General features: G+C 56.9%; 1 protein-coding gene across 23 annotated transcripts in view; it reads right to left on the bottom strand.

Annotated features, from left to right (window-relative positions):
• The window catches only part of NRXN2 (neurexin 2), a 340672-nt gene that overhangs the window by 137802 nt on the left and 178018 nt on the right, over positions 1 to 24852 (bottom strand). For 16 of the 23 annotated variants that reach the window (XM_050958842.1, XM_050958853.1, XM_050958848.1 and 13 more), the window contains 5 exons: positions 24322 to 24441; positions 23646 to 24030; positions 23038 to 23228; positions 15011 to 15184; positions 13536 to 13655 (listed from right to left, as the gene is read on the bottom strand). In XM_050958842.1, the coding sequence (XP_050814799.1) occupies positions 13536 to 13655; positions 15011 to 15184; positions 23038 to 23228; positions 23646 to 24030; positions 24322 to 24441 (990 nt within the window). The remainder of the gene's footprint in view (positions 1 to 13535; positions 13656 to 15010; positions 15185 to 23037; positions 23229 to 23645; positions 24031 to 24321; positions 24442 to 24852) is intronic. The other 7 variants (XM_050958851.1, XM_050958843.1, XM_050958855.1 and 4 more) reach the window with 1 other exon arrangement.

The raw sequence follows: 24852 nt of genomic DNA on the forward strand, positions 1-24852 counted from the left end.
GAAAGGAAGGAGGGAGGCAGGGAAAGGAGGAATGCAGAAATGAGCAACTGGGTGAGCCGTGGTGCTCCCACCCGGGCATTCGTCTGGGCACCTGTCCCTGTCCGTCTGACTAGCAGCATCACCGTCCAGGCCAGCACCAGCTCCCCAGCCTCAGTCTCGGCTCATGCTGCCCAACACTGGTGGTCTCGGGCCCCTGGGTACCTGCCCTGCTGGGAACTGTGCTGAGAGCTGCCAAACTCACTACATGGATGGGCTACACGCAAACACCGGATTGGAACTGGTGCCCCCTCTAGGGGAAAGCCCTCATAACCCATTCCCCACCCCCTGAGCCAACCACTGTCCTGCTGTGGGGCCAGCTTAGAGCCAAAGGCCCCATTCCCCCTCCATCCCTCCACAGTATGGTTGGATCGGAGCCGGCGCCTGCCCAGAGGGGAAAGGCCCCATGTCCCGTTTCCCATCTGGCCCTCCACACTGGGGTTGGATCTGAGCCAGCGCCCCCTAAAAGAGAAAGATCCCATTCTCTGCTGCCCTGAGCCACCCAGTCCCCTCAGCCCGTGGCCAAAAGGCACTGGACTGGGAGGGGGTGGGATCTGTGTTAGAGCAGGGGGGCTCCTCGCTCTGGGAGGGGCATGGGTCTATTGCGCCCCCCCACAGACTGAGGCAGGTTCTCCAAAGTACCTCTCTGCCCCACTTTCCTAGTAACTAGCATCAGCACCTCATCACAGTGCACAATTCACACCTGCAGCCACCCCGGGTGCCTTTCCCCCTTGCAGAGAGGAGCGTGAGTCAGGCAATGATGGGAGCCAGGCACCCAGGAGCACCAGATACCAAGGGGATGGGCACACAGGGATCTTAGCAGATACAGGGGGAGAAATGGATTGCATGGGGTGATCTGCCCTCTTGCAGCCCAGGAGACAAGATGCTAGGGTTCTATCCCTGCCTGGCTGTGCCTGGGGGTGGGCCCCTGCTTGCACTCCCTTTTCTCCCACAGCGGGTGAGGCTCCCACTGCTGAGCACATATAGCTACTTTTTGAGGCGAAGAGGAAAAACAATTAGCAGGGTCCAGCTGTTTCTTGCCAGATGTTGGCACAGCCCATGCCCACTCGCTGCCAGCGTATCAGCGCTGCTTGTCTCCACCTGGGAGTATGACGTGGAGCCCGGCACGCTGCTCCGCTCTGGCCTGGCATGGCAGGGACCAAGTGACTGTGCAGAAATCTAAGGAGCACAAGGTACTGGCCCCCAAGGCAGCCCTTTTGTGTAACCTACAATAGGGGTGATCAGTCCAGATCCCTGCCCTGCAATGGGGTGAGGAATATATAGCATGGGCAGCTCACAGCTCCCATCTCTGCCAGCAGGGGGGCTGTGGGGAGCAGGGCAGGAGCTGGCTGTAGGTGGAACTCCCAGCTACTCCAGCCCTGGGCTCTCCCAGCAGGGGGTGCTGGACTGAGTGGGACAGGAGCGCTGGCTGTGGGGGGAGCTCCTGGCTCTAGTTAGTAACACACATTAATTAAACCAACCCCCCGTGAGCTGAGTGGCCCAGCCCTGTCTGCCGCAAGATTACCGTGTCACGGTGGTTACCACACCTCCAGCTCAGCTATTCGTGTTGGGGCTGCCACTGCCCCAGCCCTAGCCCCGGGTTTCCTCCCACCCCGCTGCAGACACAAGGGGTGGTGGCTGCCCGACCCCGCCCACAGAAGTGACTCTGATGAAGTGGGACGCTTGGGCTAGGACTCTGGCTTTCCAATCCCGCGGCTCGCTCACAGCTCCAGTATGCCGTCCGCATGGTAATTCCAGGCCCGTTTTAATATCATTGCTCTCCCCTAAAGTCCCACACACACACCAAAAGCCAGGGGAGTTTGCAGCTGTGTTGATTTCCCCTGGGGGGTTGTAAATGTACCCTCCAAGACCTCCTTATCTCCCCCCTCCCTGGGTACAGCCCAGCCCAGGAGGGTTAGAGAGCCCAGTAGGTTTGGTGGAAGCAGCAACCCAACCCCAGACCTCTTCTAGGGGACACAGAAGAGCCAAGTGGCAGGGACTTGGGTATGATACCTACTCACTAGCAGCTTCCTGGTGTATTTCTTTGCAAAGCACCTTGTACATACCCGGTGCTGAGATGCATCTGGGGAGGGGCACATTGCTATTTACAAAGGAATCCCTCCCCAGTGCTGAGATGTGGGGCAGGAGCTGGCTGTGGAGGGAGCTCCTGGCTACTCCAGCCCTGGCCTCTTCCAGCAGAGGGCACCAAGAGGAGTGAGGCAGGAGTGCCTGGCTGCAGGGGGAGCTCCTGGCTACCCCAGTCCCAGTAGGAGGTGCTGTGGGGCAGCTGTGTCCCAGCAGGTGTAACGGGAAGTGGTGCTCTCCTTCCTGGTGAATAATGAAAGGCAGTGCTGCCATCGCGGCTCCTGGCAGAGCGAGGTGGCAGTAATTATAGGGGAAGGTCCAAGCCCCCGACCCCCATTAGCAACTAATGGGCTGCTGATGAACAGCGCAGCAACAGGGGCCAAACAGAGGTGGCCAGAGACCAGGCCTCCCTCGCACACAACTGCCATTAGCTGTGCTGGGTGCCAGCTTGCAGCCCTGCGTGCCAGGGCAGCCAGTCAGCTCTGTGTGCCCCAGGACAGAGACAGTGGGGCGAGGGAAAGATCTCCTTGGCCTCATTACCCAAAATCCCTGCTGGCGATAGGGGATTCCCACCTTGCAAGGGACGGTGCTGAGGCCTGCACAACTCATCTCATGCTCTGGATGTTGTGTGTGGGGGGGCGCTCCCGCAAGGCTCCATCTCTTTACCCTCTCCCCATCACAGATCCCATAGGCACCTCCCACCCATGCTCCCCCAGAGCCAGGCAGCTCTCTCCAGTGAAAGAGCGCCTACTCTCCGTCTCTGACCCTCGCACTGGTAGATTCTATCCCAGCTCTGGGAGGAGAATGAGGCCTAGTGGTCAGAGTGGGAGATTGGGAGTTAGAACTCCTGGGTTCTATCCCCAGCTCTGGGAAGGTTGGGGAGTGGGGTCTGAGCAGGGGACTCCTAAGCCCCCAGCTCCATGCTCTGCAGCACAGTGCCCCACTGAGCCCCCAGCTGGTTCCTTGCCCCACTTGCTGCAGCACAGCACCCCCCAGTGGCACACCAACCCAGCTGAGAGACTTCACGGGCCTTTGGTGATCTCCCAGCCAAGCACTGACTTTGCCTGATCCTGTTTGGTCGAGAGGCAGATCAGACACAGGCCCTGCAGTGACAAGGCACTGAACTAGCTTGTGGGGGAGCTGCCCCTCTGCCCCATCCTTGGGGCCCACCCAAGGCCCATGGTCCCACCTCCTGTGGGAGACCCCTCCCCAGTCCCAGATGCCCTTAAAGAAGCCTCCCATGAGTTTGTTGCTTCTGCTTAGCCAGAGCAACTGACCACTCACTCCTGCCAGAGCCCCCAGTGCTCACAGGGGCATGAATGCAAAGATTAAATGGGGAGGATGTAGAGCCAGGCTAATTGGCTTCCTGAAGCATCCCCCAGCCCCATAGAAATCAACCCCCCCAGCATTCCTCTACCCCTAACTCACAGGGCCACAGAAACCACTCTGCTCCACTCCCTACAGCACCCCCTGCTGGCAGAGGTGTGGACTGCAGTAGCTGGGAGCTCCCCCTTGCCACGGACCTCTGCAAGTGCCATGCCCCGCTGTCCCCTGCAGCCCCCTCTCTGCTTTCCTGGCACATCGGCAGCTCCGCTCCTGGTAGAGCAAGCACAGCTGCAGGCAGGACAGGGAGCAGTGAGCCGAGACCACAGCCAGCCCGCAGTGAGGAAGCCATGAGGGCTAGGACACAGATACAGCCAGGCTGCTGACTCAGGGCCCTCAGCTGGCAGCTCGGGGTTTGCCCAGAGCCCACCATTGACCTGCCCCTGCAAATCATTCCATTGACTAGGAAGGGGCCAGAGTGCATGGAGGCAGACAGCAGCCCTTCATCCAGTCTCCTGGAACCAGCTCAGAATCAGCCCAAATAGCCAGGCTCCCAGCCCTCTGCCCTACCCACTAGACCCCACTTCCCTCCCAGAGCTGGAGACAGAACCCAGGAGCACTGGCTCCCAGCCCCCTGCTCTACCCAATAGGCCCCCACCTCCCTGAAAGCCAGCAAGTCTCCAGACGCGCAGTGCAGCGAGCGAGGCAGAGGGAACGGCTGTAAATCAAGCAGGAGAGCGTTAATGGCTGGGCCCAGATTTACAGAGCAGGCTGAGAAATACAGCCCAGCTGGGAAATGGCCCTGTTTACAGCACCAGGGACATGGCTCAGGGCCCTGGCCTGTGCTCACTGCCGGGGAGGGGGGGAGAGGAGACAAGTGCATGGGAGAGCTGGGCAGGGATGGACAGACACACAAAACCTGACATCAGAGAATCTCAAAGCAACAAGGAATCATGGGACTCCCTCACAGCTAACCTTCCCTTGCACACAGACACCAAAAGGAACTCCCAGCTCCCCCTGCTCTAACCACTAGACTCCCTTCCCCTCCCAGAGCAGGGAACAGAACCCCCGAGTCCTGACTCACCATCAGCTCTTAATGAGCTAGGCAATGGATCCCAGGAGATTTAATAGCATGGGGGCTGATCTCTACAAGAGGGAGACATGCAAGGGAGGGGAGATCTTGCCACTGGGGACAACTAGGGTGACCAGATGTCCCGATTTTACAGGGAGAGTCCGGATTTTGGGGTCTTTTTCTTATATAGGCTCCTATTACCACCCACCCCCTGTCCTGATTTTTCACACTTGCTGTCTGGTCACCCTAGGAACAACTGCAACTACCCTGTCTGCACACCTACCCCCACCCTGGAAGGAATAGAGCACGGGGAAACACGTGATAGGACTCCAGCATCTCCACTGGCCATGACATTTGCAAGCAGCTGGGGGGCTGAAGGCTGCAGGAGTGGCTGTTTGCTGCCCCCCGGTGGAGGGAATAAGCCCTGCTCAGAGAGAGAGAGAGTGTGTGCCCAAGTGTGCCCACGCCTGCCTGCTGCCCCCTGCTGAAGGGGATGAGTCCTCCTCAGGGTGTGTGCTGGGTTAGGGTTCACCCGAGCCCAAGGGGAGGCTGTGCCGCACAATGGGCCTGGGGGACGGGGGTGTTCATACTGTCCAGGACTCAGGGTTACAGGTGACCCCAATTACATGGCTCCAGAATCACAGGGATATAGTGAGGGTGCTGTGGGCGCAGGGCCAGCTCCAGGGTTTTTGCCGCCTCAAGCAGCAGGATAAAAAAAAAGCTGCGATCGCGATCAGCGGCAGCTCCACTGCAGCGTTTCTTCTCTGGCGGCAGGTCCTTCTCTCCGAGAGGGACTGAGGGACCCGCCGCCTAATTGCCACCGAAGAGCCCGACATGCCGTCCCTTCCCCTTGGCCGCCCCAAGCACCTGCTTGCTGGGCTGGTGTCTGGAGCTCGCCCTGGGTGGGTGAGGGCAGAGCCATGGAGATGGTTACATCTGGGGCTGATCCCATCTCACCAGTGCTTGTATAGAAGACCAAACCCATGGGGTGGGGCAAGAGCTCAGTGGTAGGCGCTTTCCCCTGGCAGTCAGTGCTGGCCCCCATGGTCTCGGGTGGTGCTAGGGGCGCTGTGGGGCCCCGGCAGTCAGTGCTGGCCCACATGGTCTCGGGTGGCGCTACGGGCGCTGTTGGGCCCCAGCAGTCAGTGCTGGCACCCATGACCCTGGATGGTGCTAGGGGCACTGTGGGGCCCCTGCCATCAGTGCGGGCCCCCATGGCCCCGGGTGGTGCTAGTGGCACTGTGCTACAGGAAGCAGGCCGGAGGCTTACCAGGACACTCTCCCCCTGCAGTCCACGCTGGCCCCAATGACCCCCTGCGTAGTAGGGTGCTGTGCTGCAGGGGGCGCTCTCCCTAGGCAGTCAGTGCTGACTCCAGTACAGCACAGCACTAGGGGGCGCTGCGTTACCAACAGGAGCAGCGCCAGGGTTTTTGGCACCCTAGGCGGGGGTCCTTCCGCGCTCCTGGTCTTCGGGGCACTTCGATGGCAGGTCCCGGAGCAAGTGAAGGACCCGCCGCAGAATTGCCGCCGCCGACCCAGAGCACGGAAGGACCCCACGCCGCCGAATTGCCGCCCTCCCAAATCCTGGTGCCCTAGGTGACCACCTAGGTCACCTAAATGGAAGCGCCGGCCCTGGTTACCAAGGATATGTGAAGTAAGAAGAGGTGTAAATGAGGTTAAAGCAACCCCTGGCCTTTCCCCCTCCATGGAGTTGGGGTGTTAACCCTTTCTGCCTTGGGCAACCCACACTGACAGCAGTTCCATACCCCTTCTCACACTACCCCACTGCTGTTTAACAGCCCTGTGCCCCGCCCCACAGGGGTTGCATCTTGGCATAGACTCATAGACTCTAGGGCTGGAAGGGACCTCGAGAGGTCATCGAGTCCAGTCCCCTGCCCTCATGGCAGGACCAAATACTGTCTAGACCATCCCTAATAGACATTTATCTAACCTACTCTTAAATATCTCCAGAGATGGAGATTCCACAACTTCCCTAGGCAATCTATTCCAGTGTTTAACTACCCTGACAGTTAGGAACTTTTTTCTAATGTCCAATCTAAATCTCCATTGCTGCAGTTTAAGCCCATTGCTTCTTGTTCTATCATTGGAGGCTAAGGTGAACAAGTTTTCTCCCTCCTCCTGATGACACCCTTTTAGATACCTGAAAACTGCTATCATGTCCCCTCTCAGTCTTCTCTTTTCCAAACTAAACAAACCCAATTCCTTCAGCCTTCCTTCATAGGTCATGTTCTCAAGACCTTTAATCATTCCTGTTGCTCTTCTCTGGACCCTCTCCAATTTCTCCACATCTTTCTTGAAATGCGGTGCCCAGAACTGGACACAATACTCCAGTTGAGGCCTAACCAGCGCAGAGTAAAGCGGAAGAATGACTTCTCGTGTCTTGTTCACAACAAACCTGTTAATGCATCCCAGAATCATGTTTGCTTTTTTTGCAACAGTATCACACTGTTGACTCATATTAAGCTTGTGGTCCACTATGACCCCTAGATCTCTTTCTGCCATACTCCTTCCTAGACAGTCTCTTCCCATTCTGTATGTGTGAAACTGATTGTTCCTTCCTAAGTGGAGCACTTTGCATTTATCTTTATTGAACTTCATCCTGTTTACCTCAGACCATTTCTCCAACTTGTCCAGATCATTTTGAATTTTGACCCTGTCCTCCAAAGCAGTTGCAATCCCTCCCAGTTTGGTATCGTCCGCAAACTTAATAAGCGTACTTTCTATGCCAACATCTAAATCGTTGATGAAGATATTGAACAGAACCGGTCCCAAAACAGACCCCTGCGGAACCCCACTTGTTATACCTTTCCAGCAGGATTGGGAGCCATTAACAACTACTCTCTGAGTACGGTTATCCAGCCAGTTATGCACCCACCTTATAGTAGCCCCATCTAAATTGTACTTTCCTAGCGTATCGATAAGAATATCATGCGAGACTGTATCAAATGCCTTACTAAAGTCTAGGTATATCACATCCACCGCTTCTCCCTTATCCACAAGGCTCGTTATCCTATCAAAGAAGGCTATCAGATTAGTTTGACACGATTTGTTCTTTACAAATCCATGCTGGCTATTCCCTATCACCTTACCACCTTCCAAGTGTTTGCAGATGATTTCTTTGATTACCCGCTCCATTATCTTCCCTGGCACAGAAGTTAAACTAACTGGTCTGTAGTTTCCTGGGTTGTTTTTATTTCCCTTTTTATAGATGGGCACTATATTTGCCCCCTTCCAGTCTTCTGGAATCTCCCCCGTCTCCCATGATTTCCCAAAGATAATAGCTAGAGGCTCAGATACCTCTTCTATTAACTCCTTGAGTATTCTAGGATGCATTTCATCAGGCCCTGGTGACTTGCAGGCATCTAACTTTTCTAAGTGATTTTTTACTTGCTCTTTCCTTATTTTCTCTTCTAAACCTACCCTCTTCCCGTAAGCATTCACTATACTAGACATTCCTTCAGACTTCTCAGTGAAGACCGAAACAAAGAAGTCATTAAGCATCTCTGCCATTTCCAAGTCTCCCGTTACTGTTTCCCCCTCCTCATTGAGCAGTGGGCCTACCCTGTCCTTAGTCTTCCTCCTAGAGGAGCAATCCCTGCACGGATGGTCCTGCAGCTGCTGATATGCTCCAAGGCAGCAGCTGGAGCCTGCAAGCACAGGTCACCTGAGAGGTGTTTGCAGAGCCAGGGCTGCTGGAGTAGGGAGGCCAGTGCTTGCAGTGACAGGGAGCTCAATAATGGCTCTCTCCTACCTGCTGTCCCCTTACCAGCTGGTTTCCTAGCCCAGCCCCATGAGAGAGCAGAGATCCATTGGCAGTTGGAGGAATTTCCTATAAGGGCAGAAAGCATGATCAGGGCCAGCTCCCCAGGATCAATCCAGAGTCACCCCCTGACTGCAATGGGGCCAGCGCTGGATTCTGATCCAATGCAGAGACTTGCTCCAGATTTACACTGGGTAAATAGAGAAAGATCCAACACCACCTTGGTCCACAGTTGATGGTTTGAGCCCTGATTCTCTTACTCAGTGCCCTGCATCTTCCCCACACTGCTTCTATTTGGGCACTGGCAGTGCCCCCTTTCCCACTTTCCCCCATAACCCTCCATCCTTGCTCGGGGCAACAGAGCAGCTCATTCTCCCACTGCCCCACTGGCTGCCTGGGATGTGTTTCCTTCCAGCTATGAACCAGCCCTCGGACAGTGGGCAGCTAGCCTCCTGAGCTGGATTTGGTCCAGCCATCCCCTGGCAAAGAGGCAGTAGAATGGGCCAAGGAGGAGCAGGCTGTTTATGCCAATGAAACGGAGGAGGGGAGGGAGGGAGCAAAGGAATCTGTGACACCCCTTCGGTGCAGGGAACAGAGAGCAAAGCTGGCCTGGCTCCAGCGAAGAGACTCCTTAACAAATCCTTGGGTATCCTAGGCAGTCAGTGGCTCATTGAAATGGATGGGGCTGTCAGCGCCAATACACATGCAGCTCCATCAGTGCCTGCCAGCTTGAGGTAGGGGGCAGAGCTTCTCCTTCGGCCTAGGTGGGGATCAGAGCCCAGGGAGAGAGAAAGGTGAGATGGAGATTGGGGCAAAGTACCTAATCCTCCATCACACAATCCCACGGTCACAGAGGTGCCTGAAATAACCAACAAGCCATTAACTGCCCTATAGCATCTCCAAGGTTCTTATAAGACAGGGATCCCTCATCCAGTGCAGAGATGCACCCACCTCTGGGGAGGGGCATGGGGGACTGTTTATACTGGAATCCCTCACTTGGTACTGGATGCAGCAGAGAGTTTAATTACTTTATGGATCTTTAATGAACAAAAGCGGGCAGGTTGTTTTTAGAGCCTGTCAAAGTTGGAAACTTCAGCCGTGCAGCAGCCCTTAGTGCCGTTCTGGGGAACTGGGGTCAGCGCTGACTGCGAAGGGACAGCACCTCCTACTGAGTGTGGGGCAAGCTCCCAGATGCTGCAGCCCCAGCCTCTCCCAGCACGGGGCACCATAGGGAGTGGGGTGGAGCGCTGGCTGCGGGGAGCTCTCAGATGCTGCAGCCCCAGCCTCTCCCAGCACAGGGCGCCACAGGGAGTGGGGTGGAGCGCTGGCTGGGGGGAGCTCCCAGCTTCTCCAGCCCCTCCCAGCACGGGGTGCCATAAGGAGTGGGGTGGAGCACTGGCTGGGGGGAGTCCCAGATGCTGCAGCCCCAGCCTCTGCCAGCATGGGGTGCCATAGGGAGTGGGGTGGAGCACTGGCTGGGGGGAGCTTCCAGCTTCTCCAGCCCCAGCCTCTCCCAGCAGACGGCGCTGGAGGCTATCAGTGCAGAGATGAAACGTCCCCAAGCAAAGCCCAGACAATGACCACGTAACAATAGGGGAGTTTGGGGAGGTAGGGCGGGGGATAAATGAGCCTTCAGCTCCTGCAACGTGTGAGCGATGCCCAGGGCAGCTCCTGCGCTGTAGACTCATTAATCCAGCTGGCAGCGCACACGGACGGAGCCGGTCCCCTCGTGCCCCGTGCCCAGCACTAGTGAGGCTGTCACATCAGGCCTGCCACCTCATCCATCGCAGTGCAGGGTGGAAACTCCAGCCCTCGCTGGGGCCCCCTGGGAAGGGTCGGCAGCACAGAGTGGCCAAAGGGAGGACAAATGGGTGTGGGAATGAGAAATGGCCCCCAACAGCACTGGCACAGGGACATCAGGGGTTCAGATTCGGGGTCTCAGCTCTGCAGCGTGTCCCCATGCACCCCTCCTCTACCCATCCATCCATCCCAAACACACTCTCCACCACTCCTCCATCCACCCCACCCCCTCCATCCATGCCCCATACTGCCCCCTCTCCACCCCCCACTCCTTCATACTCCTCCATCCACCCCCACCCCTTCACCACTCCTCTATCCACCCCCCACCATCACCTCTGTCCTACTCCTCTATCCACCCCCCACCCCTCCATCCTATCCCCCTTCACCACTCCTCCATCCTACTCCTCTATCCACACCCCATACTTCCCCCTATTCACTCTCACCCACCCACTCCTTCATACTACCCTTCTATCCTTATACTCATCCTCTATCCATCCAACCCCCCTCCATCCATCCACCCACCCTTGCCTACTCCTCCTCTATTCACCTCCACCCCCTCCATCCATCCATTTCTCCCTCTCTGCTCCCCTCTTTCATTCCCTGTCTAGGGGGTCAATATCATCTCCCCATTTTACAGATGGCGAAACCTGAAGCACAGGGAGATTAAAGTGACTGAAACCAAGGTCATAGTGACAGCTTATGGCAGAGCGAGGAATAGAACCAGGAGTCCTGGCTCCCAGCCCCCCCTGCTCTAACCATTAGACCCCTCTCCCTTCCCAGAGCTGGGATAGAACCCAGAGTCCTGCCCCCCAACCACGAGACCCAGGAGGACTAGTGAGCAAACACCATGGGATGATTACAACTCATGTCCCCACCCCACCCAGCCACTGACTGGAGAGATTGTCAAGATGAAAACCACATTGGCAAAATACAGCTCCTGTACTGGGCTAACTAATAGCCCCCTGCAGCGGGGGGTGTGGCAGACCCCCACCTGGCCCCTGCACACCTCGCCCCTGCTGGTCTCTGCCCTTTGCATGCTCACACTAGCAAACAACCTCCTCGCTTTCTCTTTACAGTCCTGGGTTTTCATGTGCTCGCACATGCAGTGCAAGGCCCAGTCACACTCACAAGTGCCTCCGTTCACATCCCGTTCTGGGTGCCATGACCCCACACACAGTGAAACGTGCCAGGGCACTTACATGTTCTTGGCATGTTCACACTCCGGTGGTCACGTGCTTGCACAAACAGAGACAGCTGATCACTTTTACTTTCCTTTCAAATCCCAAACAGTGCTAGGCACCCCTCCCTTTTCTCATCACTCCCACACCGGTTTCCATATGCTCGCAAAGAGAGAGCAAGCTGGTTGCCTTTCTGTCCCATTTAAGCCCCTTTCACATTCTACAGCACCTATTGCACACACCTTGTGAAGGGGCCCAGTCACTTTCTAGCCATTTTCACACTCAGACTTTCACATTCTCACACAAAAAGTGAAGCATTCCAGCTGGCTTTTGCCAGTTTCACCTCCTTGCACATTTGGGGTTCCTCAAGATCGTTGTATCCCAAAAAAGAATCTTTTTATTTACTGCCATTAGCAATGAGGGTCTAGCACAAGATACACTCACACACAACTCCCTTCTGGTGCTGTCCCACCCACTGCAGCTCCCAGCACTTCCAGGGCAGCCACTCACAAAAGCCACAGGTGCCTGGATTTAGCTGTTTAATCATCCTCCAAAGCTGTCAGTCATTTAAAACAATAGCAGTCCTACCCCTCAAAACCATGCTCAGAACACACAGCACCAACCCTGAAACACCCCAGCCCACAGCATGTGGTGCCATGGGAGTGAGTCAAAATCAAAGCAGCAAATGCACAGAGAGCAGGGGTCACCCCCTCCAGCTGGGGGCAGAACACACCCCCACCCCCGTCAGGGCTCATTCTCTCCAGCTGGGGGCAGAACACACTCCCACCCCCCTCAGGGCTCATTCTCTCCAGCTGGAGGCTGTGCACATGCACACATGCAGAGCAGGGCACCCCCACTCCAGCAGGGGGCAGAATGCCCCCCCCCCCCGGGCTCAGGCAGCAGGGACATGCAATTCATTCCGTGCACAAGTCATGCTAGGTTCTATTCCTTCACCCAGGCTTTGGTTTTGCCCGCAGCCCCTGCCGGACTCTCCATGGCTCCGTTTACACTCCCGGAAGGTATTTCCCCTCTCACATAGATGCGCAATGCCCAGTGCAGGGAGCATGGGGGGAGGATGGAATCACAGGGAGAGGATGATGCAGAGGGCAGGAGTTCCTGGGGGCTCGTCAGATGCCCTGGTGATGGGCTTGGGCCACGGGCACAGCCAGGACACTCCACACTCCAGTGCCCACTATGCAGTGCCAATGAGAATCACTCACACATGCCCCACCCCCCTTACCAGTGAGGAGAGCTCGCGCCACCACCCACCCAGCTGGGTGTTCCTCTCCATAACCTGGATCCCAGCCCCATTCCAGGATCTGCTTCGGGGAGTGGCTGTGGGGAATGGTTCAGTCCCCTGGGCCCAGCTGCTGGGCAATGCTGAGAAGCCATCACAGGAGGTATCTCCGAGGTGTGGACTCAATTCACTGTCCAACTCACACAAACCATGGAGCTGAGCCAACATATAGATCCAGCCCCAGAGCCAAATCAGCGCTCGGCTCCAGCCCCACAGCCCTGCATCAACCCACAGACCCCACTCCAGAGACCCACCCCACAGAGCAGAACCAGATCATGGACCCTGCCCTCCAGACTCAACCCACAGAGCCAAACTAGTGCTCGCATCCAGCCCCACAGACCTGCATCAACCCACAGATCCAGCCCCATGGACACACCCCACAGAGCTGAACCAGACCATAGGCCCAGCCTCTTGGGCACAGCCCATAGTGCCCACCTGCCCTACAGGGCCAACCAGTCCCTGGTACTAACATGGCCCACAGCTCTGACACAACCTGTGCAGAAGCCTCGGCACACAGACCCACCCCCTGGTATCTTTCCAGTTTCTGGACCCAGCCAATGGCCCACAGACCCAGCCTGGGGCACCCCTAAATTTCATGAGTTCAGGGGTGTCCCAGAGACCAGTCAAACCACAGTCCCCAGCCAGGCAAAAGCCGCTGCCCCATGTGAGTGCTCCTCTGGTCAACTGATGCTCCCAGCTCAAGGCATCCCCCGTATGATCATCCTCCTCCTGTCCATCCCCTAGCTGGGCACATGGCACCCCCAGTCCTAGCACGCTCCCCGCAATGCTCCAGACTCACAGAACCACAGCGTGAGTGCCCCACCCTTCTTCCTGCAATCCCCCAGCTTGCGGCCCCCACAGCATGATCCTTCCCCCTCCTTCTATCCCCCATCCCAGCATGCAGCTACCCCTGCGGGATCCTTCCCCATTCCCCAGCCAGGCATGCTGGACCCCAGCACTCACGGTCGTTGCACACGGGGCCACCGTATGAGGTCATGGTGCAGTCACATGTGTAGCCATCCCACTGCTGCAGGCAGACGCCCTGGTTGGCACAAGAGTCCTCGGTGCACGTGGTGCTGGGCCCTGGGGGCAAGGGGTAGGGACAGGGGTTATTGGCCTGGCTCCTCCAACCCTTCGGGATAGGGCTTGGGGTCATAAACCCCCTGAGCAGAGTAGACAAAAGCAGGTGAGAGAGAGGAGGGGACCTGCAATGCGTCAGGGGCAGAGCTGGGGATAGACCCCCCCCCGTATCCCCCACATTCTAACCTGCAGACCCCATTCCCCACCCAGAGCTGGGTAGCATCCAGGTGCCTGGGAGTGTTCCACTGTGGTGGGGGAAGGAGGGAAGAATGGCAGGTGAGGAGCTGGAAGGGGAGATGGGGGGAGTCCCTGACAGCCTCAACTCATATCCCACCGCTGACGCGAGGCAGCATCTGATGAGACACAACGCTCATGGCAGGGAGCTGGCAGCTAATGAAGATGTCTGCATCTCTCTGGTCCTCCCCACAGCCCCCATCACGGGGCAAATGTCCCCCACAGGGGGACTGGGCTGGGCTGGAAGCAGGCTGGCTCCCAAGGCGCAATCCCCACTATCAGCAGGAGAGGAAATGGGGGCACTAGGAACAGGGAGACCTGGATTGTCTGAGCCTACAACGCCCCTTGCTGGGCGAGGCTGGCCTGGAGGAGGGAGCTCCTCCACAGTCAGTGCTCCTGCCTGTTCCCCACAGCACCCCCTGCTGGGCAAGGCTGGCCTGGAGGAGGGAGCTCCCCCACAGTCAGTGCTCCTGCCTGCTCCCCACAGCACCCCCTGCTGGGCGAGGCAGAGGAGGGAGCTCCCCCCTCAGTCAGTGCTCCTGCCTGGTCCCCACAGCACCCCCTGCTGGGCGAGGCTGGCCTGGAGGAGGGAGCGCCCCCACAGTCAGTGCTCCTGCCTGGTCCCCACAGCACCCCCTGCTGGGTGAGGCCGGGCGGAGGAGGGAGCGCCCCCACAGTCAGTGCTCCTGCCTGCTCCCCACAGCACCCCCTGCTGGGCGAGGCAGAGGAGGGAGCTCCCCCCTCAGTCAGTGCTCCTGCCTGGTCCCCACAGCACCCCCTGCTGGGCGAGGCTGGCCTGGAGGAGGGAGCGCCCCCACAGTCAGTGCTCCTGCCTGGTCCCCACAGCATGCCCTGCTGGGCGAGGCCGGGCCAGAGGAGGGAGCGCCCCCACAGTCAGTGCTCCTGTCTGTTCCCCACAGCACCCCCTGCTGGGCGAGGCTGGGCCAGAGGAGGGAGCGCCCCCACAGTCAGTGCTCCTGCCTGCTCCCCACAGCACCCCCTGCTGGGCGAGGCAGAGGAGGGAGCTCCCCCCTCAGTCAGTGCTCCTGCCTGCTCCCCACAGTGCCCCCTGCTGGACGAGGCTGGGCCGGAGGGCGGGCTCTGGGCAGCAGGGGGTCTCTTACCGTCGCAGCCCCTCTCGACTTGCCCAATCCGGTGCAGGGCGTCAGCGATAAGGTCGGGCAGGCGGCCGTTGAGGTCCACGGAGGCCAGGCAGCCTTGGAAGCCGTCCCGTGAGGCCACCAGCTTGGGCAGGTTGTTGAACATGTTCTTGCTCAGCCCCCCGATGTACAGCTCTCCTGGGGAGGGCACAAGACACATCAGTGGGCAAAGGGTCCTTTAGCCCCCCGCACACCACAGGGCTGCCCACTACCTTCCCCTCCCCCAAACAGACCTGGCCAAGGGAGGAGCTAAAGCCCCCCCATTGCCCCAATCAATTCCCCTTCTCCCTGCCCCTTTCAGCCCCCCGCGCCCCAATCAACACCCCTTCTCCCTGCCCCATCAGCCCAGTGCTGCTCTCACCCCATGAGCACGCCAGTGCCCCAATCCACTCCCCTTCTCCCTGCCCCATCAGCCCAGCGCTGCTCCCACCCCATGAGCCCTCAGTGCCCCAATCCACTCCCCTTCTCCGTCCCCCATCAGCCCAGCGCTGCTCCCACCCCATGAGCCCTCAGTGCCCCAATCAACTCTCCTTCTCCGTCTCCCATCAGCCCAGCGCTACTCCCACCCCATGAGCCCCCAGTGCCCCAATCAACTCTCCTTCTCCGTCCCCCATCAGCCCAGCGCTGCTCCCACCCCATGAGCCCCCAGTGCCCCAATCCACTCCCCTTCTCCCTGCCCCATCAGCCCAGCGCTGCTCCCACCCCATGAGCCCCCAGTGCCCCAATCCACTCCCCTTCTCCCTGCCCCATCAGCCCAGCGCTGCTCCCACCCCATGAGCCCCCAGTGCCCCAATCCACTCCCCTTCTCCGTCCCCCATCAGCCCAGCGCTGCTCCCACCCCATGAGCCCTCAGTGCCCCAATCCACTCCCCTTCTCCGTCTCCCATCAGCCCAGTGCTGCTCTCACCCCATGAGCACGCCAGTGCCCCAATCCACTCCCCTTCTCCCTGCCCCATCAGCCCAGCGCTGCTCCCACCCCATGAGCCCTCAGTGCCCCAATCAACTCTCCTTCTCCGTCTCCCATCAGCCCAGCGCTGCTCCCACCCCATGAGCCCCCAGTGCCCCAATCCACTCCCCTTCTCCGTCCCCCATCAGCCCAGCGCTGCTCCCACCCCATGAGCCCCCAGTGCCCCAATCAACTCTCCTTCTCCGTCCCCCATCAGCCCAGCGCTGCTCCCACCCCATGAGCCCCCAGTGCCCCAATCAACTCTCCTTCTCCGTCCCCCATCAGCCCAGCGCTGCTCCTATCCCGTGGGTTTCCCAGTGCCCCAATCAACTTGCTTTCTCCCCGCCCCATCAGCCTAGGCCTGCCCTCACCCCATGAGCCCCAGCACCACAATGGGGTGCTGCTGAGTGGTCTGGGGGCTGCGGGCAGTGCTGGAGGTTCACTGGGTGCAGAGAATTTGGGGTACTATTTTCGTGAGTCGTAGGCCATGTCTACCAGTGGCACAGCTGTACCGATGCAGCTGCACTGCTGTAAGAGCGCTTGGGTAGCCGCTCTGTGTCTCCCATCAACATACTAAAGCCACCTCGATGAGTGGTGGTAGCTTCTCCCGCCGCCACAGTGCTGTGCACGCTACCACTTATGCTGGTGAAACGTACGTGGCTAAGGGCAGGGTCGGCTCCAGCTTTTTTGCCGCCCCAAGCGGCGAAGCGAAAAAAGAAAAAAAAACCTAAAAAAAGATAAAGCAGCGATCGGCGGCAGCTCTACCATCGCCGCTTCATTCTTCGGTGGCAATTCAGCAGGTCCTTCACTCTGAGAGGGACTGAGGGACCCGCCGCCGAATTGCTGCTGAAGACCCGGACGTGCTGCCCCCTTCCATGGGCTGCCCCAAGCACCTGCTTCCTGCGCTGGTGCCTGGAGCCGGCCCTGCTCAGGGGGGTGATTTTTTCATACCTCTCAGAGACATAAGTGGCAGTGCAGACATGGCTTGTGTGTGCCTTGGTTTCCCCTATATGCTGCACTGTTACTCCGTGTGGGGGAAGGACTAAGGGCAGGTCTACACTTAAAACACTGCACTGGTGCAGATGCGTGGCAGCAACACTTAAGAGAAGATGCTCCTATGCCTAGGAAAGAACGTCTCCCGTGGGCGTAGCTACTCCACATCTGCGAGAGGCAGTAGCTCTGTGGGGGGGAGCAGCCCTCCTGTGGACACAGCAACGCAGGGATGTGGATTAGTCACACCCTGAGCAAGGGTGATTTTGTAGTGTAGCCCAGGGCTTAGGTTGGCTTAACTACAGGCTCAGGGGTTGTGGATTTTTCACACCCCGAGCGATGTATGTAAACCAATCTAATTTTTTAAGAACATAAGAACGGCTGTACCGGGTCAGACCAAAGGTTCATCTAGCCCAGTATCCTGTCTACCAACAGTGGCCAATGCCAGGTGTCCCAGAGGGAGTGAACCTAACAGGCAATGATCAAGTGATCCCTCTCCTGCCATCCATCTCCACCCTCTGACAAACAGAGGCTAGGGACACCATTCCTTACCCATCCTGGCTAATAGCCATTTATGGACTTCACCACCATGAATTTATCCAATTCTCTTTTAAACCCTGTTATAGTTCTAGCTTTCACAACCTCCTCAGGCAAGGAGTTCCACAGGTTGACTGTGCGCTGTGTGAAGAACTTCCTTTTATTTGTTTTAAACCTGCTGCCCATTAATTTCATTTGGTGACCCCTAGTTCTTATATTACGGGAACAAGTAAATAACTTTTCCTTATCCACTTTCTCCACATCACTCATGATTTTATAGTCCTGTCATATCCCCCCTTAGTCTCCTCTTTTCCAAGCTGAAGAGTCCTGGCTCTTTAATCTTTCCTCATATGGGACCCTCTCCAAACCCCTAATCATTTTAGTTGCCCTTTTCTGAACCTTTTCTAGTGCCAGTATATCTTTGCTGAGGTGAGGAGACCACATTTGTACACAATATTCAAGCTGTGGGCGTACCATGGATCTATATAAGGGCAATAAGATACTCAGTCTTATTCTCTATCCCCTTTTTAATGATTCCTAACATCCTGCTTGCTTTTTTGACCGCACACTGCATAGACGTCTTCAGAGAACTATCCACACTGACTCCAAGATCTTTTTCCTGACTCGTTGTAGCTAAATTAGCCCCCATCATATTGTATGTATAGTTGGGTTATTTTTTCCAATGTGCATTACTTTACATTTATCCACATTAAATTTCATTTGCCATTTTGTTGCCCAATCACTTAGTTTTGTGAGATCTTTTTGAAGTTCTTCACAGTCTGCTTTGGTCTTAACTATCTTGAGCAGTTTAGTATCATCTGAAAACTTTGCCACCTCACTGCTGACCCCTTTCTCCAGATCATTTATGAATCAGTCGAATAGGATTGGTCCTAGGACTGACCCTTGGGGAACACCACTAGTTACACCTCTCCATTCTGAGAATTTACCATTGATTCCTACCCTTTGTTCCCTGTCTTTTAACCAGTTCTCAAGCCATGAAAGGACCTTCCCTCTTATCCCATGACAGCTTAATGTACGTAAGAGCCTTTGGTGAGGGACCTTGTCAAAGGCTTTCTGGAAATCTAAGTAAACTATGTCCACTGGATCCCCCTTGTCCACATGTATGTTGACACCTTCAGAGAACTCTAATAGATTAATAAGATATGATTTCCCTTTACAGAAACCATGCTGACTATTGCTCAACAGTTAATGTTTTCGTATGTGTCTGACAATTTTATTCTTAACTATTGTTTCGATTAATTCGCCCGGTACCAATGTTAGACTTACTGAAGCCGATTTAAAGGATTTTCTAGTGAGGACAAGCCCTAGGGGACACAGGGGTGAGTGTCATCTCCCTGTCTGGGTGGCATGAACAGAGCCCTCCAGGAATCAGCTGTAACCGACCCAGAACAAGGGGCCAGAGACCAGGCCAGCCCCAGTGACTCAGGGACAGGGCCGTCCTTACGATTTACGGTGCCCCTGTGCCTGTCTTGCTCTTAGCAACACAAACATAAGCTTACACTATTGGGTAAACTTGCCACATGCATGTTATTAAAACTAGTTTAACTTAATGAAGCACACTATAATGCTGATGGACTAGCATTAAAAAGTAGCACAAGATAGAAAAAATTCTGATTTGACAGAATGATGCAAATAATATAATTTTTTTAATTTGTCAACATTTTATTGGAAATTTCTGTGAAGAAGTATTGAAACACGGATTAGTTTTTAATTAAAAGCAATCTTTCTGGCTTTTTTGGCTGCAAAATCAGTCATAATGTCATTGTATGACAAAGACAAAGTGATGTCTTGTTTGCAAGAATAGCAAGACCAGTCAAGTGTTCCTGACTCCTTGCAGAGCGGGGATAGTTTTTAATGAGCTTTAGTTTTGAGAAACTCTGTTCTCCTGATGCTACTGTTACAGGAATTGTCAGGAGAATACGACTGGCAATGTACACATTAGGATATATGTCAACAAGTTTGCTAGTATGAGTAAACTGTACAACGTCCATCGATTTTGCATGTGGCAACATTGATGACAGTGTATTCAATTCTTCGTACAGTTCAAGTCCATTTAAATCAAAACAATCGCCGTGCTTCAGGAGGCTCTCTAGGTCAGAGGTCCCCAACACAGTGCCCGAGGGTGCCATGGCGCCCACAGGGGCCTCTCAGTGCACCTGCATACTGGCTGGCGGATGAGCATCTGCCGAAATGCCGCCAAAATTCGGTGGCATTTCGTCAGCGACGTCTCTTGATGATACCGCTTGCCGCCGATAAGCAGCGTCATCCAGAGGCGTCACCGCTGAAATGTCGCCGAATTTCGGTGGATGCTCGTCCACTGCCACGGTCCTTCATCTGGTAACAGCCAGAAGAAAAAGGTTGGGGACCACTGCTCTAGGTTCTTGCACTTTGTCATTAGTTGCTCTTGTTTTCCTATTTCGTTGAATTTATTCCTGCTTAGCCCACCTACCAGCTGAGTGAATGGAACCCCAGGCTGACAGCGGGTTGAGTGGCTCAACCAGGGTATCAGCCGCCGGCCTGTGTAACGAACTGGGAAAGTTCTTAATGTTTTCTCTGAGTACTGTGTTGGTGCCTCAGTGTCCCCATGGCAGTTCTTAATATCTGGCAGAGCAAAGGGCCAGTGCACCTAAATGCCTGACACTCTGTCTCCTAGCAACTGATGGCCTGGGCCCCTCCTCTGCAAAGGTGCCAGCTGAAGGTGTTGGAGACAAAGGGATCAGGTGACCTCCTGGCCCGGGAAAGGGGCTGAGCAGAGAGGAGGGGCTGGGAGGGGTGGTTAGTTTGGAGCTGGCTGGGGTCAAGGGTGGAAGGCAGACCTGGGGGTCTGGCTCACTTCCCCTCAGAATGGACCCAGCCGAGGGGTCCGGTTCTCTGTACCTACAAGCTCTGTTTTAGACCCTGTTCCTGTCATCGAATAAACCTCTGTGTTACTGGCTGGCTGAGAGTCACGTCTGACTGCAAAGTGGGGGTGCAGAACCCGGTGGCTTCCCCAGGACCCCGCTGGGGTGGACTCACTGTGGGAAGCGCACGGAGGGGCAGAGGATGCTGAATGCTCCAAGGAGAGATTCAGGAGGTGAAGCCGTGTGAGCTTCTTGCCCTGAACAAGTCTGCTCCAAGGGAGAGGAGGCTCCCCAAAGTCCTGACTGGCTTGGTGGGGAGCAGTTCCAGAGCATCGCCCGGGGACTCCGTGACAGCCTGTTCAGCCTGCTGCCAGCCTGGGGTTCCTTGGGAGTCCCCAGGCCAGTAGCGGGTGCTGAGGAGGGCTGGCGGCCGGGACCCTGGGTGGCAATGGGGCAGCAGCTGGAACCCCAGAGCAGCAGCGGGCTGAGCCACTCAGCCCACCGCCGCATGCCATCAAAAATCAGCTCGCGTGCCACTTTTGGCACGTGTGCTGTAGGTTGCCAACCCTTGCTCTATACACTAGTAAGAAGATGAGCATATTACAGTTGTTGGAAGGCTCTATTGAGCAGTAACAGGCTATAGGAAAGTCAGTCAACATTTTTTGTTTCTCTGATGAAAACTAGCCCACTCCCTTCCCCATACCAAACTTGTCACAAATAATTGTCAACAACTTAATTCAGGATTGTTAGCAAGCATTTTTGGCGAACAAATTTGTTAAATGACAATCTAAATGGCAGTGCAGTACTGCTTCCATGCTTGGCTCACCCCCCAGCCTGCTGGTCCAACAGCTGCAGTAGAGGAGGAGATAGGTGGAAAACTGCAGGACCCCAAAATCCACCTCTTGGGGTGCAGAGTGGCAACAGCAGCAGCAAACCCTCAGGTCCGATCACATGCCAATAGGCACCAACGCCAGCCCAACAGACCATGATGGAGTTAGCACAGCATCTGATCTCAGAGTCGGGGCACCCATGGAGCCACAGCAGCTCATCTTACCCTGTGCAGCTCCCCGTGGATGAGATGGATCACTGCCAGCCCAGGGGAGAGACACGCTCCCCAGCTAGGGTGACCAGATCCAGATGTCCTGATTTTATAGGGCCAGTCCCGATATTTGGGGCTTTTGTCTTATATAGGTACCAATTACCCCCACCTAGGGTGACCAGACAGCAAGTGTGAAAAATTGGGACAGGGGTGGGGGGAATAGGAGCCTATATAAGAAAAAGACCCAAAAATCAGGACTGTCCCTATAAAATCAGGACATCTGTTCACACTACAGGTGAGTTCCTTCCTCCATCCCTTCCCAGAGACCCCAGCAGCCAATCTCCTCCCTCAGACTGTGCTGCATTCGCTCTCCCTAGGACCCAGCAGCCTGCTCTTACATGCTCCACTGCTTCTCGTCTGTTCGGGCTCCCAGCAGAGTGGTGCCCTCAGACATAGTGATGCCCTAGGCGGCTGCCTGTTCTGCCTATGGCTAAGGAAGGCCCTGCTCAGAGATCCACACTCCCAGAAGAGAAGCTGAGCCAAGACCCCAGCTGGAGAAGAAAGGACTGGAGGGGGAGCTGGGGGAGAAGCGCTGGCTGCTGGAGGAAGCTGGGAGCTCCCACCTGGGAACTACCGAGGCACACAGACAGATGTAGGGTCGGTCTCAGCAGGCGGAAGGCTGCATGGCCCACCCTGGAGGAAGAGTGAGAGCCCTGGGGTCTGGCGCAGCGAAGGGATTCCTCCACAAAGCTGGGAGTGCAGTCTGGAGCCTGTGACAGTCCCCCAGTGCCAGCCTGCTCCTGGCCAATCGAGTGATCCATGCACACAGGTGTGAAGGAATGGACAGGATCCTCCGGGTCCTTTCGCTTACAGGAATACCGACCCTAGTGCATGGCTCAGTCTAAGTCAGGGACGCCCCTGCCAGTGCCGAGATGTAGCTGGGGGCTTTTCCTATCCACACAGCAGTTTAGGACAGGAAGTGAGGCAGAATTCCAAACTCAATGGACACTACTGGGGCGCTTCAGCAAAACAATCCAATCTGAGATACAGTCAGTCCTGGCTGCATGGGGAGATCACCCCACACCGCCACCCCACCACCACACAGCTGCTGGCCCCTGCTGCCCAGCCCCCCCACACTGCTCCCCTACTCCTTGAAACACAGACCCCCCCATACTGACCCCTCACTGCAACCTGCAACAGTCCTGCCACACCAACACCTCCAGAGCACAGCCCCCATTCCAACCCCCCCGCACCCTGCAGCACAGCCCCCCTCTACCGACCCCCCCACAGCACAGCCCCCCATACCGACCCCCTGCACCCTGCAGCACAGCCCCCCCATACCGACCCCCCCACAGCACAGCCCCCCATACCAACCCCCTGCACCTTGCAGCCCAGCCCTCCATACCAACTCCATACAGTGCAGCCCCCCATACCGAAACTCACACCCTGCAGCCCAGCACCCCATACTGACCCCTCGCACACAGCAGCCCTGCCCCACATACTGACCCCCCGCACCCTGCAGCCCAGCCCCTCTTAGCTCCACGCTGGGGCCAGCACTGCCTGTGAAGGGAGTGTGCCCCCGGTGCCCTCATGGCCCAGCGCCGGCTGGTGCGGCTCACCCTTGAGGTCCAGGTTGCGGGCACCGTTGGAGTGCTGGGTGACAGTGCGGGAGTCGATCTTGAGCGTGTGGACGTTACTGGTGTCACGTGACACAATTACATTGTGCCACTGATTGTCATTAACCGGCTTGTCTGAGTTCCCCTTCATCAGTGACGGCCCGTTGCCCAGGTCGAAGACATAGTGGATGTACCTGTGTGGAGGGGGCAGTGGAGTGTGAGGGGGTGGGCAGATGGGCTGGTTGGCAGAGCAGCGCGAGGAGCATGTTCACAGAGGGCAGGACAATGGGCAGGAGACCTAGGCCCCTGTGTGAGGCCCAGCGCCCTGTGGGCAGCACTTGAGACAGAGCTGGGGTCAGTGAGGGCAGGGCAGGGCAGGGCTCCCTGTGAGGGGCAGCGAGAGAGGCAGGAGGCAGGGCAGTGGGGAGGAGAGAAGACCCTAGTGGGCAGGGCAGAGGAGCATTGTGCCTGAGAATGCAGCAGGCCCAGAGAGCATAGCAAATTGATCAGAGATTGGGCACTAGGCCTGCTCCTTGGGGCAGGGCCCACTGCCCAGCAGGCAGAGCGAGAAGCCCAGGCTGGGGAGGTTGGGGGCCGGGGTTGCGTCTCACCCCTTGACCAGCTCCACCACGATGAAGTCGTTGCCATTGCCGCTGTTGAAGAGGATGAGGCCATCGGTGGCGGTGGTTTTGAACTGGAAGAATAGGTGCATGGAGGCATAGGCCTGCAGCGTGGCCAGTGCCAGGTAGCTGGCACGGCTCTTGAAGGTGACGGGGTCGGCAATGATGCTGCGCAGGCCGAAGCGGGCATTGAGCTCGCAGTAGCTGATGTCGCCATTCTTGCACAGGTCCATGTAGGGCAGCCCATTGAACACCAGGCTGCTCAGGTGCCCGATGAAGTTGGAGGGCACCACAGAGATGAAGCGACGCTCCGTCATGATGCCGGTCTCGATGTTGTGGAACTCCAGGCGGGTGTGCGCGCCGGCCATCTGCCCTGCTTGGAGCGGGAGGGGGGCAGGGCACTGTTACACACCAGGGTGGGACGGGGACAGACTCCAGACCTGTGCCCTCACCCCAGCAGGTGCCCCTCTATCCCAACTGGCAGCCCCCTGCTATCCCAGCACAGCTGGTGCCTCTCAGCCCCCTGCTATCCCAGCCCTGGGCTCCCCCCATCTCAGCCCTGCCAGTGCCCCTCAGCCCCCTGCTATCCCAGCCTTGGACTCCCCCCACCTCAGCTCTGCCAGTGCCCCTCAGCCCCCTGCTATCCCAGTCTGGGGTCCTCACGTACCTTCCACGGTGACGTTATCCACTGAGAGCTGCAGGCTCTTCCCGCGCCGCACAACCCGCACTGTGTGCCACTCATTGTCGTTGAGTTTGTGGCCAGCGAAGAGGGTCTCAGGGCCTTTACCTGAATTGGGGAGGGGGGCAGCACAAGGGGTTAGTGCTCCAATTGGGTCAGGGGAATGGGCACAAGGCCTAGACAGCCCCCATGTACCAGCCCCTCCCCTGCCTGTCTGGATAAATCCTGAACACACACAACCCCCAATACTCACCCAGCTGGCAACACCGCCCCAGCTCCTCCCCCATAACATAACTTAGGTAGCATCTCCCCCTCCTAGATACACACTGAATCCACACAGACAGCCCCCACCCCCACCAGACTGCCACAGCTGACAACAGGCTGCGATTATACAGCCCCCACTATACACCCCACCTCCTGCAGCCCGTACACTCCCTGACGGCAGAGTGCACAAGGGGATGGGTGAGGGATGGAGTTCATCACTCCCTCCATTCCTCCCCAGTCCTGACTGCACTGCAC

The sequence above is a fragment of the Gopherus flavomarginatus genome, chromosome 6 (assembly GCF_025201925.1).
Source record: "Gopherus flavomarginatus isolate rGopFla2 chromosome 6, rGopFla2.mat.asm, whole genome shotgun sequence".
In the NCBI taxonomy this organism is placed as follows: domain Eukaryota; kingdom Metazoa; phylum Chordata; order Testudines; family Testudinidae; genus Gopherus; species Gopherus flavomarginatus.